Source organism: Tiliqua scincoides, chromosome 2 (genome assembly GCF_035046505.1).
Source record: "Tiliqua scincoides isolate rTilSci1 chromosome 2, rTilSci1.hap2, whole genome shotgun sequence".
Taxonomy (NCBI): Eukaryota; Metazoa; Chordata; class Lepidosauria; order Squamata; family Scincidae; genus Tiliqua; species Tiliqua scincoides.
In genome coordinates this window covers 144579970-144595180 of record NC_089822.1, presented here as the reverse complement: position 1 = coordinate 144595180, position 15211 = coordinate 144579970, and the positions used below count along the sequence as shown (strand labels likewise).

Below are 15211 nucleotides of genomic sequence, written 5' to 3'. Positions count from 1 at the left end.
GTTTAGGAATTTTTATTTTATTTTTGCAGGACCAGGAAATGATAGTTCCAGTCCCATTTGTGTGGGGTACAAGGATATGAATTGGGCAGGGGGCACTAATTTACTAATTGCTGGTATAGTCTGAATTTGTACTATTCAAATGTACATCTTTGGTTACTAAACTGTTAGATTACCTACTATAGTATTTGATCAAGCAACTGAAAAAATAGATATCAAGTGTTTTATAGATGGCAAATGGCACTTCAAAATTATTATTTCTAAAGTAATGAGTTCTCAAAACCAAATGATATCTGCTGATCACAACCTTTCTCATGTTTGTAGAGCAGGCTTGTCCTTTCATGTTTCAGCATTACGTTGGACATTGATTTCATTAACACATAGCACAATACTATGTGTGTCCCTGCAATCCTATGCAGGGAAGTGGCAGCAAGATGCAAGTATCTTGTGGGTGCTCCCTGAGGCATCTGGTGGGCTGCTGTGAGATACAGGAAGCTGGACTAGATGGGCCCTGGGCCTGATCCAGCAGGGCTCCTCTTATGTTCTTGTGTCTACACAGAAGTAAGTTCCATTGTGTTCAATGGGACTTACTCCCAAGAAAGGGAGTCTATAGGATTGCAGCCTAAAAGAAGTTGGCAGTCCACCAGTCAGGATCTAGAAGGGTGGGTGTGCGTATGTCTCCATTTTCTGCCTTGTGTTCTGGGACAATCTATGTTTACCAGCCTATTTTCTGTACTGATGGATTGCAATATCTTAACTATTTGTGTGCAGCATTCAGAAATTGCATTTTTTGCACTGATAGATCTAGAATTATATCAGATATCTCCATGCATTTTTATCATTTAAAATTATAGTTTCAGTTGGCAACCTTCAGTTTCGCACTCTGGTATCGCACTCTGAATGGTAGTTCTGGAACAGCGTTTAGTGTGGCTGAAAAGGCCAATTCGGGAGTGACAATCCCTTCCACACTGGGAGCAAGTGCAGTCTGTCCCTGGTCTGTCTCCCTGGCTATGGGCCTTCCTTCTTTACCTCTTAGCCTCAGTCTGTTGGCCAAGTGTCTCTTCAAACTGGGAAAGGCCATGCTGCACAGCCTGCCTCCAAGCGGGCCGCTCAGAGGCCAGGGTTTCCCGCTTGTTGAGGTCCACTCCTAAGGCCTACAGGTAGACCACAGCTGCGATACAAGGACATCTGCAAGAGGGATCTAAAATTATAGTATATATTTTTATTCATGCAAACAAGCAAAAGGCTATATATTAAGTAAAGTGACAAAATATAAATAACAATTTACCTTTTTTTTTTTTTTTACTATTGCTCTCTGTCATCAGATTTATCATGCCTCAAAGCGACTGCTTCAGACTGAGGAAGATAATCAGCTTGTACTTTTCTTCATTTGGAAGCCCTTGCAACATTTTCCTTTTAATGTTCCATCTTCCCTGAGCACATGAAAGTCATAAATAAAACAGAAGTACCATTATGCTGAGCTGGGTTGTACTAGTCCAGCTCAGTTCCCAGAACTGTCAAGCACATATTTTGAGTCATCTGCCTGCCCATGAAGAATTGTGAAGCCACTGAATATGAGCAACCTGCTCTGGTGGCAGCACATGGTCTGAGAATTAGATCACAGGGTTCTCAGGACTCCTTTGGACTAGCTTCCTTCATTGCATTCTAGTTTATTTTAAATTGTGTTGATTTAAGCTGTGGCTACACGCTGTAGTCTTTGCAGGTATTAACCATAGCTCAGCCTCTGGGAGTAAGCTTTATTGAGGTGTGATGTTTCATGAGTTATGTTAGCCTGGTAAAGAAATAGCTATTTCCTGCTGTCCCAGATGCATGAGTCCCGTGTGTGCATGAGTCAGTCTGTGTGTAGGAATTGACAAGCACTCTGGCTTTCAGGGAAAATGCAGTCCTCCATCTTCAAATGTCACTTTCACTTTGTACACCACTCTTGCTGACAGTGTGTCCAGACAGGCCTCTTGTTGCATTACATTCTAGCATTGCGATCCATTGTAGTGATATACTGAGGAGGATGAGCTCCATATATATGTACTTTCTTTCCCAAGCTGTGTGTTAATTTTCTTTTTTTAAAAAAAGGAAACAACTGTGAGCCCAATCCTAGGCATGTCTACTCAGTAGTAAGCCCCATTATAGTCAATGAAGCTTACTCCCAGGTAGATGTGAATAGGATTGCAGCCTGTGTCTTTGTATTCCTCCCCCCCCCCCGTATTTGTGCACTGAACAAACACCGTATGGGCAGAAAGAACTGTGAATTAACTGGGTTCCAATCATGAAGGCAGGTTTAGCTTCTGCTGAAGAAATTAGTAAAGCCATCTATAAATCTGCAGTGAATGGATGCATGGGCAAAACTTACCAGGATCAAAGTTTAAAAGGCCCCAAAAATGAGTGCTGGAGAAGGGACAATTGAGAGAAAGGATATTTCCCTTCCTTCCTGCCCTGTTATGCAGAGGTTTGTATCTACTGAATGAGATACAGGCTTTTTCACAAACAATCAGGAAGTGGAGCTAAATGCAAAATGGCTTGTTTACACCCTTAAAACAGTGCTTCATTCTGCACTTGAGATCTCTCTCTTTGTAATTATGATCTGTTGAGGACATTATGTTTCTAGGTGTGTCAGTGTCATAATTCAGTTACAGCCCAATCCTGTGCTGACACAGCTAGGCCACATGGGCTGCACTGCATCCAATGCAACTCAGGAAGTGGCTGGAGGTATCCCTGGGGTAAAGTGAAATACAGTACAGTATTTCCCCTTACCTAGAGTAAAGCTCCAGTCACCCCTATGGGGGTTCTCAGATCCGTGCCAGCTATGTAGCTGTCGTAAATCCAGGAAGCCCCATGTAAGGCTGGCAGCTGGGGAAGGGGGTTAGGATGTGTTATCCACTACTGCCAACTATCCTGCCCCCCTACCAGACCCAATCCTCTCCTTGTTCTGCCTTCCCCCACTCAGAAATGTCCCCTCCCTGCCTCCAAAACCTGTGCCAGTCAGCGTAGGGATGGGATGCGGCTCCAGCAGACCAGTACAGAGTGTTGCACCCCAGCTCTCAAGTATTCACGAATGTGCTTTTGGCATGTTTGCAATAGTCTTGAGCCAGTGTGGGGATATCACACCAGCTCACCTAAGAGTTAGGATAGCATTGTTAAGTCTCTGGATATAGTGGTTATCAGGTGTCTTATGTGAGCAATATTACAGAACTTTACAACATGATACAACAGCACACTACAGTTCCATATTTTGCTTTGTTTTTGTTTTAATTGTGCAGAACTATTGGAAACTTTGTAGACTTAACGTTCAAAACTTATGAGAAAAATGGCTATAATTTGGTAATTAATAATTTTTAATTTCAGTTCTATTGCAATTAGGAAATCAAGACAATGAGCACCATTGTCATCAGCAATACCAAAAACTATATAATTTTTTTTGCTATTGCATAAGATGTATAGTTACTGTGTTCAGAAAACCTGCATACCTTATCACAAAAATCTCTTCTTTAAAAAAAAGTGTTTCCTGTGAAACACCCACACCCAGACAGGAGGGAAAGCACAATAAGATATATGTTAAAGCACAGATCATATCACTAGTTTATTACAGAAACATTTCACTTTTAAACAACCAAATGAAAATAAACGAACCTTTGCCACATCTTGGATTAATTGAGTTTATGGAAGCCCCAGAGATGGAAGTACAAAGCACACAGAAATCTTGAAACTGCAAAGCCACTATAAAATGATAAAGCAGAATGTGGGGACAGAAAGGTGTCATTATTGCATTTATTTAAAAGAGACTTCTAGGTAGCAGGTCTAATCTAGACTAAAAGGCCTAGATTCACAGTAAACGTGGCCTACCCCAAATCAGGTAAGGTGAGATGAAAGCAGAAAGTATCCCTGTACCTGCCTAAACTGAATGAGAGAGCAATTTCCGTCCTCCAACCAAAATGGCTCTCAACTGGAAAATGCTCAGTAAGGACAATATACCTGTTAGGTGCCCAAAGATAGGCTCAGGATCTATTCTTGACAGCAAACATGCTGATTTTAGCATATCATAGCTGAGTTTTGTTCTCTGCTGCTTTTTCATCTCCAATATCCTCAGAACTATCTTTTTCTCCTATAAGCTTTTGACTCTTGAGTGAAAGTAGTCTGGCTCAATATTTGCTTATAGAGCAAAAAGAAAAAAAAAGGTGCTATGCATATGCCGAGGCTTAGACCTGCTGCACAGCTCAGTTTACAATACAGTTGCCCCTCATCTTTCACAAGGGTTATGTTCCAGAGTCAGCACATAAAGCTAAAATTTTGTATACTCAAAATTACATTTAAAATCCCTTACATCTCAAAAATACATACCGTCTCTTTAAAAATTACAAGACACACTGAAATTGAGGGAACAGCAGCTTCATTTTCTAGTCTCAGGCAAGCATTTAGTTAAGTGGAATCACTGTCATTGTTTAAACTGTTGTTTCTCTCTGGAGTTTTTTCTTCTTCATGGTTTGCCAACCCCATGTAGTTGAATTTGCATGAGCCAACTGCATGTAAGAAAAGGGGCAACTGCACATGAAAGTCAGTGCTAAAATATATCTATTTTATTATTTAATAAAGAGAACAGGGAGGGGAGTGACAAGAGACTGGGGTAGGGACAGAGATGCATTGAGAGTGGAAAGGGGGTAGTCATCTGGGGCAGCAGCTCCACCAATATTCTATCCCCCTTTCTGGCCTTGCTTCATCTCCCAGGTCTAATTGGAAAGTGCTGGTGCAGGTCAGAGTAGGAACCAACATTCCTTTGACGAGGCATTTGGTGGGCCGCTGTGAGATACAGGAAGCTGGACTAGATGGGTCTATGGCCTGATCCAGTGGGGCTGTTCTTATGTTCTTATGAGGCCTCCAGGACACCCTAAATCACAGGATACAGCATATGCTCCATTGGGTGCAGCAGGGTATTAGGTAGGTAGGATTGAGCTGCCCTTTTCTTGTTTTTTAAAAATTGTGAATAATTATAATCAACACTGAACTCTGTATACAAGTGCAGGATATACTGTAAATCCAAAGCAAGATGGCCACAAAAGAACAAAGGCTACAAATGGAGGGGTTGCTGGTGAGCCCAGCTCTCTTGTTATCAGAATCCTAACAGGAACAGAGAAACACAACTACACCAAGACTACTTTAAAGACTCCTTTTTGAAGGCCTTTTTGAAACCTCATATAAGTGCTGTCCTTCACCCTTTTCTGCTTATTGTGCAATCTCAAAGCTGCATTTAGAGGAAGGAAGACTTAAGAAATTTCATTTAACATGCAGGTCTTCTTGGGGAAAAAAAATGAACCAACCAGATCAATCACATGGAAGCATTCCAAGAGACAGATAATAAAACCCTTTTTGAGCACTGACTCACTTACAAATTGCTCAAATCACTTCAAGTCAACATTCTAATACAGGGCTGCTCAATAGGTGGATCGCGATCTACCGGTAGATCGCGAGGCAAAATGAGTAGATCGCGGAGTGCCGACCCCCCCCTTCAGGTGCCTCTGGGAGGAAACGCTGGGAGTAAGGCCCATTGTACTCAATGGGGCTTACTCCCAGGTAAGTGTGGCTAGGATTGCAGCCTCACAGCCTAATCCTAGGCATGTCTACTCAGGAGTAAGTCCTGTTATACTCAGTGGGGCTCAAGGTACACCAACATACATTGTACACATAAATGTTATATGTTATAATGGCGCGAACATTGTAAAAAAAAACTCTGGTAGATCTCCGGGCCTTGCTGGGTTTCAAAGTAGCTCTCAAGCCAAAAAAGTGTGAGCACCCCTGTTCTAATACTTTCATGCAGATGGTCACCTGGTTTATTTTACTCAAGTTAGCACCAGCAGCATATTTCAGACTCATTCTCATAATGATTTATTGCAGAATAATAAATTAGAAAAGCATTCTCATGGACAAGTGGGGTGGCTTAATTCAGTGCCAATGTCATTCAACCAGGTACTGAATCTATGCTGCTGTTTTCAAGGCAAGGACCTGCAGAACCTCCAACTACTTACTAAAGACTACAGAAGCTGTGTTTACAAAAGTGCTCTGGACTACAGAATGTTGTCTAGGACTAACAAATGGTTATTTATGGCACAATCCTAGCTAGCATGTGCACCATGCACATGTAAAACACTTTGACAGCATAGAAGTCCAGATAGGTAGGTAGGCAGCAGGTAGGAAGGGCCAGTGCCAGCCCACATGCACAGGTACGATTAGCAGTGTGTGCCAGATGAGGTAAGTTCCCACTAAGCAGTGCAGGGGTGGGGGACGGTGGGGGCAGAACAGGGAGACAGGGCAGGGGTGAGTGAAACAGGCTGTGAGGGGTGGGACTGGTGGTGAAGGCCTGATCTGCCTTCCTGGACCTGATCCACTGACATGGGGCAATGCAGACTTGCACCAGGATTCAGCCAACGCAGGCAAGTTGCTTACTTGTTTGTAGTTGAGAGTAATCTCACTAAAACTGAACCTCAGAATATTAATATTTTAAATTGTTATTTCAAAACAAGCTAGTTGTCAAAATTGGCTGCCTTGTCAGTAAGCAAACACTTAACTTCAAAAGCAAAAGGACACAAACTCTGCACACACAGGTGAGGATGGATATTGTTTATTTACCGTCAGTAATTTATTTTACACAAGTCAAATATTAATGGTTGGCAATAGTTCTGCAATGTACAACTAAAATGCTTTCATCTATTAGTAATCAAACCATTTAAAAAGTATGCCTTTTAAGACCTTCTTTAGAAATAATTTATTGCCAATGCTGTACTATGGCAAGGGGGGAAACTTACAAAAGTAACAGTTTTAGTTCCTGGAAAGTTACAAAAGTTAAACATATAAAAAATGCAAAGCCACCAAAACACACCCCACATTTATACAAAGCTAATACAAATCTTGGTTTATTAATTAGATAACGTTTTTGTGAGGTTGTTACAAAATATAATTTTTAGACCAAGGTTTATGGAACACAAACTCTCACTGCGCTTGAAAGACAGGGAAACAGTTTTAAATAAGCTGCGATTATTTGTTTTCAAGTACAAAGGTAAAGAAAATTGCAAATGGCACCTTTACAGTGCTATGTAATGAGCCTGATTTTGGAGATGTCTATGGTACTGTACCATCAAACAGAAAGGCTATTAGAAGCTGGCTTGTAAGCATCACTTCAGCGCAATGGCCTTCAACATGTCAAGAACTGGAATCCACTGCAACCTTCAACCTGCAACACAGAACTGTCTTCAAGAGCACACACCCATTGGCAAAGTCAAGTAATAAAGGATTTCTCCTCTGCCAGATGCTGGCCAATCATCATGTGCTGCTACTGTGTCATTCTGCCCCTTCTTCCCTTCTAGACCAGTGGTTCTCAAACCTTTTAACACTGGGACCCACTGTGTTTTTAGAATGACAATTTGCTGGGACCCACTGGAAGTGATGTCATGGCCAGAAGTGACATAATCAAGCAGGAAAACTTTTAACACCCTGCACGACAAAATCAAATTAAAATTAAAAGTTTTCAATAAGTGTTAAGTTTAAAATTTAAAATAAAGAACCCTCCTAAATCTGCCAAGTAGTTGCTGATTTGTTTAAAAGATTATTCCCCAAACATCCCAAAAGCTGCTATCCTATCCACATTTACCCAAGAGTAAGTCCCACTGCCTATCATTGCTAAAAGCATGTACATGTTAAAATGTACAATGTTACAGTCCCCTAAATGCAGTCATATACTATGGTAGCATCAAGTCTAGTATATTAAAAATAAAATGCACATTGAAATGAATGGGGACCCACCTGAAATTGCCTTAGTGGGTATCAACCCACAGTTTGAGAAACACTGTTCTAGGCCATCTGAAAGGAAGGAGAGAGAAAGCAGCACCATTCACTCAGTTTTGAAAAGCAGAAAGAGAGAGAGAGAGAGAGCTCCATAACAGCAGGATAGGGCTTGCAGGTAGGTATGTGTTAATGAAAGGTACTTTCACTGATGCTTAGGCAGGTTGGCCAAAACAACCCCTCCAAAGTCACTTGTGGGGGTTGCCGCATCGACTGTCCAAACTGTGTAGGCTTGAAACAGAATGCAACCCACCTTCTGTGTCTTGACCCATCTGTTGAAGGCCACTGCTCTTGCATACACTAAATCTAATCCACCTGGAAGAGGAACCACTGAGGCTAGAGCAAAGAACATCTGGCATTACCCTGACACTCAGGTTTCCCAAGGTTAGCCTCTAATCTGAACCGTACAAAATTAGTCTCCTAAAACCAAAATTGTAAGACTATACACTTCCTGAAAACCCCCTGCATTTATTCTAAGCCCGTGCTCTCTCTTTCTCCAACATTGGGCTTCCTGAAGCTGCTCTTTTCATCTGGGAAGAACTTTGCAGGAAGTCTGATAGTGGGGCAGCAGTTGTGCTATCACTTACTTCACAGTGAGGGAAAATAGAATTTTTCAAGCTTAGAGGAATGGATGTCTTGCTACCCCCAAATAAGGCATGAGGCTGAAGTTAAGGCCATTTTATTTATTTATTTTAAAAAGACTAACCTATTAAAAATGTCAACGAAAACTTGACTTTAAGTGGTTTGTTTCAGGTTTAATACATTGTATTATAGGGGCTGCCACAAATTTCACTAGAATATCAGTTTTAGTTCCACTGAAGTCAAAAGAAAAAAAATTCTATTTTTAGTTATTTAAAAGAATCCCTGAATACAAGATATACATTTAAATGGAAGTAATTTAAAAAAAAGTAATACTTTTGAGAAAATTAGTTTTCTAATAACAAAACAGTATCTGGCAAACCTGTCTCTTTCTGAAAAAGCTGCATCCGAAAATGCAAAAATTTTACTAATATTTCCAACTAGACTATTAAAAGTATGGTTTAGCCTTCCACGCACATCCAACAAGTCAATTGGAAGGATATCTGAGGGCTAACAATGCTATTTCTGTTAGCAAGACACTTTTTTTGGCAACCTGCTTTTGCACTATTAGAGACTTTTTTGAAAGTTTCTATGGAGTATACAAGACAACTTGAGAGGATAGGAAAGTTAGATTTCAATCTGTCCGGGGACCCCAAACAGGTACCCAGACTCAGTATAATTGGGATTGCCTATTAGGTGGTCAGGAAGTTTAATCTCTTGGGCTAGAGGAGGACCACCAAATTATACAGAGTACTAATAATTACTTAGCACTGTATAGTGCTTTCTGTGTGTGCACATTGTCATCAATTGTCCTTACAACACTGTAGAGCAAGTATCATTATTCCCATATTGCAGCTGGAGAATTTAGGTGAAGGTGGAAAGGCTTGCTTAAGACCCCCTAATGAATTCATGGCACATACAAGATTCAAATCCAGGAAGAACTAAATCCCTCTCAAGGTTTCTGGTCCCAATACTGTTTTCATGTGATAAATTAAGCCAAAACTGGACAAGTGACAGCTGCATGTATTTTCCCCCTCAAGCTTTTTTTCTTTTAAATCAAAGGCAAGCTAAATGGAGCACTGATAAGGGGAGGGACTAGACCCTTTTTCTATTGTTTGTTTTCCTGATAAAACTGCCACCCCATAAGCTGCAGGGGGAAAAAATATAAGTATGTCTCCCTTTTCTTCTAAAGGGAGAAGAGCAGCTGTGTGCAATTTTGAGTGGGAAAACATGTTAAGCAGCCCCCTCTCAGGGATTGGACAAGTTTCTGGAGGAAAAATCCATTATGGGTTACAAGCCATAATGGCTATGTGCAACCTCCGGATTTTAGAAATGGCTACGTCAGAATGCCAGATGCAAGGGAGGGCACCAGGATGCAGGTCTCTTGTTGTCTTGTGTGCTCCCTGAGGCATTTGGTGGGCCACTGTAAGATACAGGAAGCTGGACTAGATGGGCCTATGGCCTGATGCAGCGGGGCTGTTCTTATGTTCTCCCAAGGCTGCCTGTGGTAAACACACAGAGTATAAGGAGAAAGATTACATGTGACATGACACATCATTTGGAGTGGGTTTACATATGTAGCGAGTGTTTAAAATATTTTGTTTTATGACTAAAGCAGAGATTTGCTTAATTAAATGAACTGAATCACTTCATTGTCCTCTTATAGCCACCTTTCTAGAGTACATTTCTTCAGCTCAATGAATTCTGTAAGCATTTATACAATGAAAAACCAGTCAGATGAAGCAACTTGATTACTCTTGGTTTTTCCCCCTGTAAATTGCTTGTTCCACATAAATCATTAGGTGAATTGTTGGATTAAGTCAGTGGGGCAATCTGATTAAAAACAGGTATGGTTAAGATGCTACTTAGCAGAAAGAGGTTAAACAAAAAGCATTCTAGATCTCACAACAAATAAATGATCGTTTTGATGGATTCCTGACAGAATGTTGTAATGGAAGAAATAACACCAGAATACCAATACTCTGCTTCTGAATACTTAAGATTTCAATTGTGAGATTTTTCCATTCTCTAGAGAATGGTAATCTTTGTGCAGAGTTTAGAAATCAAGTAGGGCAATAGGTCCTTTTCCCCCAGGCCACACTCAGGCAAATTGGCATTCACGTAAGGCCACTGCAAGGAAAACAAATTAAGAGGCACTTCAGGTTAAAAGATTGTGCATCAATTAATCATTTTTACTGATGCAGGTCTAGGCCCACAGAAGAACAGAGGATTAAGCCTGTTATATTAAAGTACAAAATTGTCACAAGCTCTTAAATTACCTGAATACATTTAGAAAAACTACATTAATTTCCAAAAATAAGGGCATTTTCTGACTTTATCCCCTCCTGAAAGATTACATAATAGTAGCACTTAGTGCACTGCTATTGCTCTCAAATGTTATTTGGCCTGTGCAATAGGAAAAAAAGGAAAATCGTGCTGCTAATCTCTGGTCATACGAACAATTAAACATTTATGGCAGTTAAGCATTAGAACAGGAGTGTTTAGAGCTGTTGTCTCTAAAGCATAGCATAAGATCTGCGATACAGTTTGTAATTGCTCTAGAAAATCCAGAGTAACTGGTAATATATGGACTTTTAGCCAATACCTGAGAATCAAAGTCAGCTCTGATATCACCAGCTTCCTCAGAATTGAGATGAAAATAAAAGCAATTTGTGCAACAAAACTGTTATTTTCAGTGAGTTTTTGCTGGAAAGGTTGAATTATGAAAGCAATTGAGGCTGAGTCCTTGAAGCAACTTGAGGTGGAGTGAGACTTTTTTCTTTTTTTTTGTAATAGTGGTACAGCACATGCTTTGCATGCAGAAAGCTCTGGGTTCAACCTTTGGCAACTCCAAGGCAGGGTCTGGGAAATGCCATTCTGAAACCGTGGAGAGCCATCAACAGTCAGTGTACGCAGACAATACTGAGCTACATGGACCAATGGTCTGACTTGGTATAAGGTATAATGACATTTCTGGGAAGTCATACAGTTGCTTTAAGCTTTTTCCCCCCTCTAAAATGAAAAAGGAGTTTTGCCTTTTGACCACCAATATATTGCCCAGTACTGTGTCAACTGCAGCTGTGTGTCCTCTCAGTGTTGTCATACTATTTAACAGGATGCATCTGAGATCTATAAACACTGGCACTATTTAGCAGAAACAAATTCTTTTGCTTGACTTTCTTCATTTATCACTCAAACCTCAATAATCTGAGCTAACTGTACAAAAACAAGGAGCGTCTTTAAACTGTTTATTCACAGCACTGAGAAGAGGCTTCCAAAGCCACAAGCAGCTGTGAGATTTCAGTTAACTGAGCTCCAAATGTAAAGCTTAGGAAATTGTTTCAAACCACATGATCTAACAATAACCAATAAGACTCGAGGTCCCTTTTCATGGTTGATCAAAATATTCAATGGTAGTGAACTTAACTGTTTTCCTTTCTGGTACCATTTGTAAGCACCCTCTGTTAGCATGGAAGCAGAATTTGTAAACTTCAAAACAGCTTAATTATTAGACAGAATAGAGGTGTTCTCTATGAAGAACTATCTTGAAGAAGCTAAGCTTGGAGAGCAGTCCAGAGTTATACATGTATTAAATTTCTCCTATAGCTCTTTCACATGTCATCAAACTGCTTTCACTTGTCAAGTTTCCAAAGTGAATTCTCTCAACCACATTCTACAGGTTAACAGTCTTTACAGGAGTATAGGTTTTATCAGTTTGCAAAGATGGAAGAGGTTAAAACTTGGAGTTAGCTTTAAAAAAAAATTGAGGTCTGTTAAGAAATTAAAACCAATTCAAGAGGAAGCTACAGTGGAAATGAGTAAAGCCTGAATTTCAAGAGAAATTGGCAATAACTTGAACAGCAGCAGCTTCTACCCACACATCACGGGGTCTGACATGACCAGGTTTTTTTTCTCTCCAACTCCTGCTGTAAACTATTAACACATAGTTTTTTTGTTTTTTATGCACATCACTGTAGCATGAGCTGTTTGAGGTTGTCATGAAGGATAGTATCCTTGACATCACGGAATACCAGGCGGATGTTTTCGGTATTAATAGCAGTGGTGAAGTGGTGGTATAAGGGCTTCTGCTGTTGGTCCCGGCGTTTGGTACGAAAACAATCCACCAGGAATTTTTGGACATCTGGTAAGCAGTGGGGATCCCCTTCAAATTCTGGGAAATAGTCTTTGATGCTCACTCTTTGCACTTTTTCCTCAAGTAAGTCTGTCTTATTTAGGAAGAGAATGATGGAGACGTTGCTGAAAACTCTGTTGTTGACTATAGTTTCAAAAATGTTCAGAGATTCTGTGAGACGGTTTGTTAGTCGATCTTCCATAAGTACCTGGTCAAATTCACTTGATGAAACCAGGAACAGTATTGACGTGACGCTGTCAAAGCACTCAAACCAACGTTTTCGCTCTGACCTTTGGCCACCTACATCAACCATCTTGAAGGGAACATTTTTAATCTCAAAATCATACTCGTGGATCCCTTTTGTAGGTCTTCGTGCCAGTAGAATATCTTGCTGAGAGGGAAGATAATCCTAAGAAAGAAAAAAAGCCCAAGTTAATAAAGCCCTGATATATGTTACCGAAACCTAAATTAGCTGCCCTAAAAATTCTGGAAAGGAGAATGTTTAATAATCCTTCATAATATTTTAAATCTCCAAATCAGTTAAGAGCCTAGGACATGGCATCAGAAGTAAAAATAATAAAGAGAATACTAAGTCCCTAGGCATCTCTCAATTAATTAATTAAAAGCCTAAGTGTTAAAACTATGCTTTTGTGAAAGGAGAAGCTGAAAGTAATGGGGAACAGGAGGAACTGTTTGGTCTAGGCCAGTGATTTTCAACCTTTTTCATCTCACGGCACACTGACACATTGACTAAAATTGTCAAGGCACACCATCAGTTTTTTGGCAACTGGCAAGGCATACCATGCTGCTAGTAGAGAGCTCACATCCCATAATTACCCTACTAATAAATGACTCTCCCCAAACTCCCACAGCACACCTGTGGTCCATTTGTGACACACTACTGTGCCCTGGCACACTGATTGAAAATCACTGGTGTAGGCTCTGGCTCTATTCAAGCAAGCTTGCAACAAGCTACAGACATTCTGCAGAACCATCCATATGGTTAAGGAACTGAATAATGTCCCTTCATTCCCCTGGGGGCTGGGGATAAGAATAGGCCCTCAGTTTGGCTGTACTTGTCGTAAGAGGCGACTAAACAGCCACCGGGTAGATGGGACTCATTAGCCTGGGAAGGCAGCTCATCTGAAAGAAGGAAAACTCTGATCCCAAACCTCCACTGCCTTGTGGCTACATCCAATTATGGAAAAGGCTTCAGGAGTCAACCTCGAGGCAAAATCCGGAGCCGGAGTCCCTAAGGCATTTCATGGCTGAACACAGTCACGTTCTGGCAACTCCTGCGACGCCACTGGAACCAACCGTATTGGCTTCTGCCTTTCCATTGGACCATTTCAGTGACGTGGAGAGGGGGGATTTGCTGCATGGGTAACAGCCTATCCTCCATACCTACTTTACCCAGGCTTCGCGCACTGGAGAGGACACTCTGTTCCAGAACCACCATTCAGAGCGTGACACCATAGTCTTCCGAGACTGAAGGATGCCAACAAGAATGTCCCTTCAGCTGAACACTACTGTATCTTTAAGAGAGAAACTTATTTCTGCCCTGTGGAGACAGATGGATCAAATTCCATCTTGTCAATTTAAAAGGTAGCTGAAGGGAGTATTTTCCACAAGCCAACAAAAATTTCTAACATGTTCCTGCAAATTTACATCACTTACTCTTTAACAAGTAGAAAGCAACAGAAGAACTTTAAAGACAGAAAGCCAAAATTTAAAGGGGGGGGGCAGAGAAAGTTCATTATTTTTTCTATCAAGGTTTGCAGTGCTGTTTCTTTTCTTATCTAACAAAAGAATAAAACCTTTATGCTTCAGGAGCAAAGACTATCCATAACGCTGCTTCTAACTATCAGAAAAAAATACAAGCTGAAGTTATGAAACAGTAAACTTGAGTTAAAGAAGTGAAATGGAATACTTCATCTGAAAAAAAATGATACTGGGTTACCTACTGTTAACTTCCGCATTTTCTCTGGGGCTTTTGGTACTTATGAACAATTCTGTAGCCTTGATGGAAATGGAGCCACAAATGATACTAAAATCAATTATAACACTATGGGACAACAGAGGAAGTGTCACTGATATTCACTATCATTAACTATAAGTAGTGTTTTGTTTGCTTAGCTTCTGAACATTAGAAATAGCAAACAAACCAACATTCCTCTGAGCATGCAATAATGCCCTAAAAAGCAGAATGAGATACTAAACTTACTGATTCTCCAAGTTTATCCAAGTTGTCCAGAAAATATTTTACAGATTCTCCCTAAAACGAAAGGAAAGTGCAGTTATTGCTTTTTCACAGATAATATGCTTATTTATAGCTGTTCAATGTGAACTAGACTTTCCAAATATAACTGGTGCACGAGTGTTGTATTTCAATAGCTAATAAAAAAATTATTAAAATACACACACACACACAACCACTCACATTTCCGCCTCTTATCCAAGCAGAGAATAAACTAAAATCAAAACCAAATAGCACAAAAACAGTACCAACAATCAGCCATAGTGAGAATATCAAAACAACCTAACAATTCAAACTGCAGCATCACAGGTCCAGTGAAACAAAAAGTCTTTATCCAGCACCAGAACAGCAAAGATGATGCCAACCTTCATTCTTGAGAGAGGGAGCCCCACAATTTGGGTGCC

General features: G+C 40.4%; 1 protein-coding gene across 1 annotated transcript in view; it reads right to left on the bottom strand.

Moving 5' to 3' along the window:
• Positions 1-6606: 6606 nt before the first annotated feature.
• The window catches only part of GNA13 (G protein subunit alpha 13), a 46014-nt gene continuing 37409 nt past the window's right edge, over positions 6607-15211 (bottom strand). The window contains exons 3-4 of the mRNA XM_066613767.1: positions 14775-14825; positions 6607-12959 (exon numbers count right to left, since the gene is read on the bottom strand). Of these exons, the coding sequence (XP_066469864.1) occupies positions 12387-12959; positions 14775-14825 (624 nt within the window). The 3' untranslated portion in view covers positions 6607-12386. The remainder of the gene's footprint in view (positions 12960-14774; positions 14826-15211) is intronic.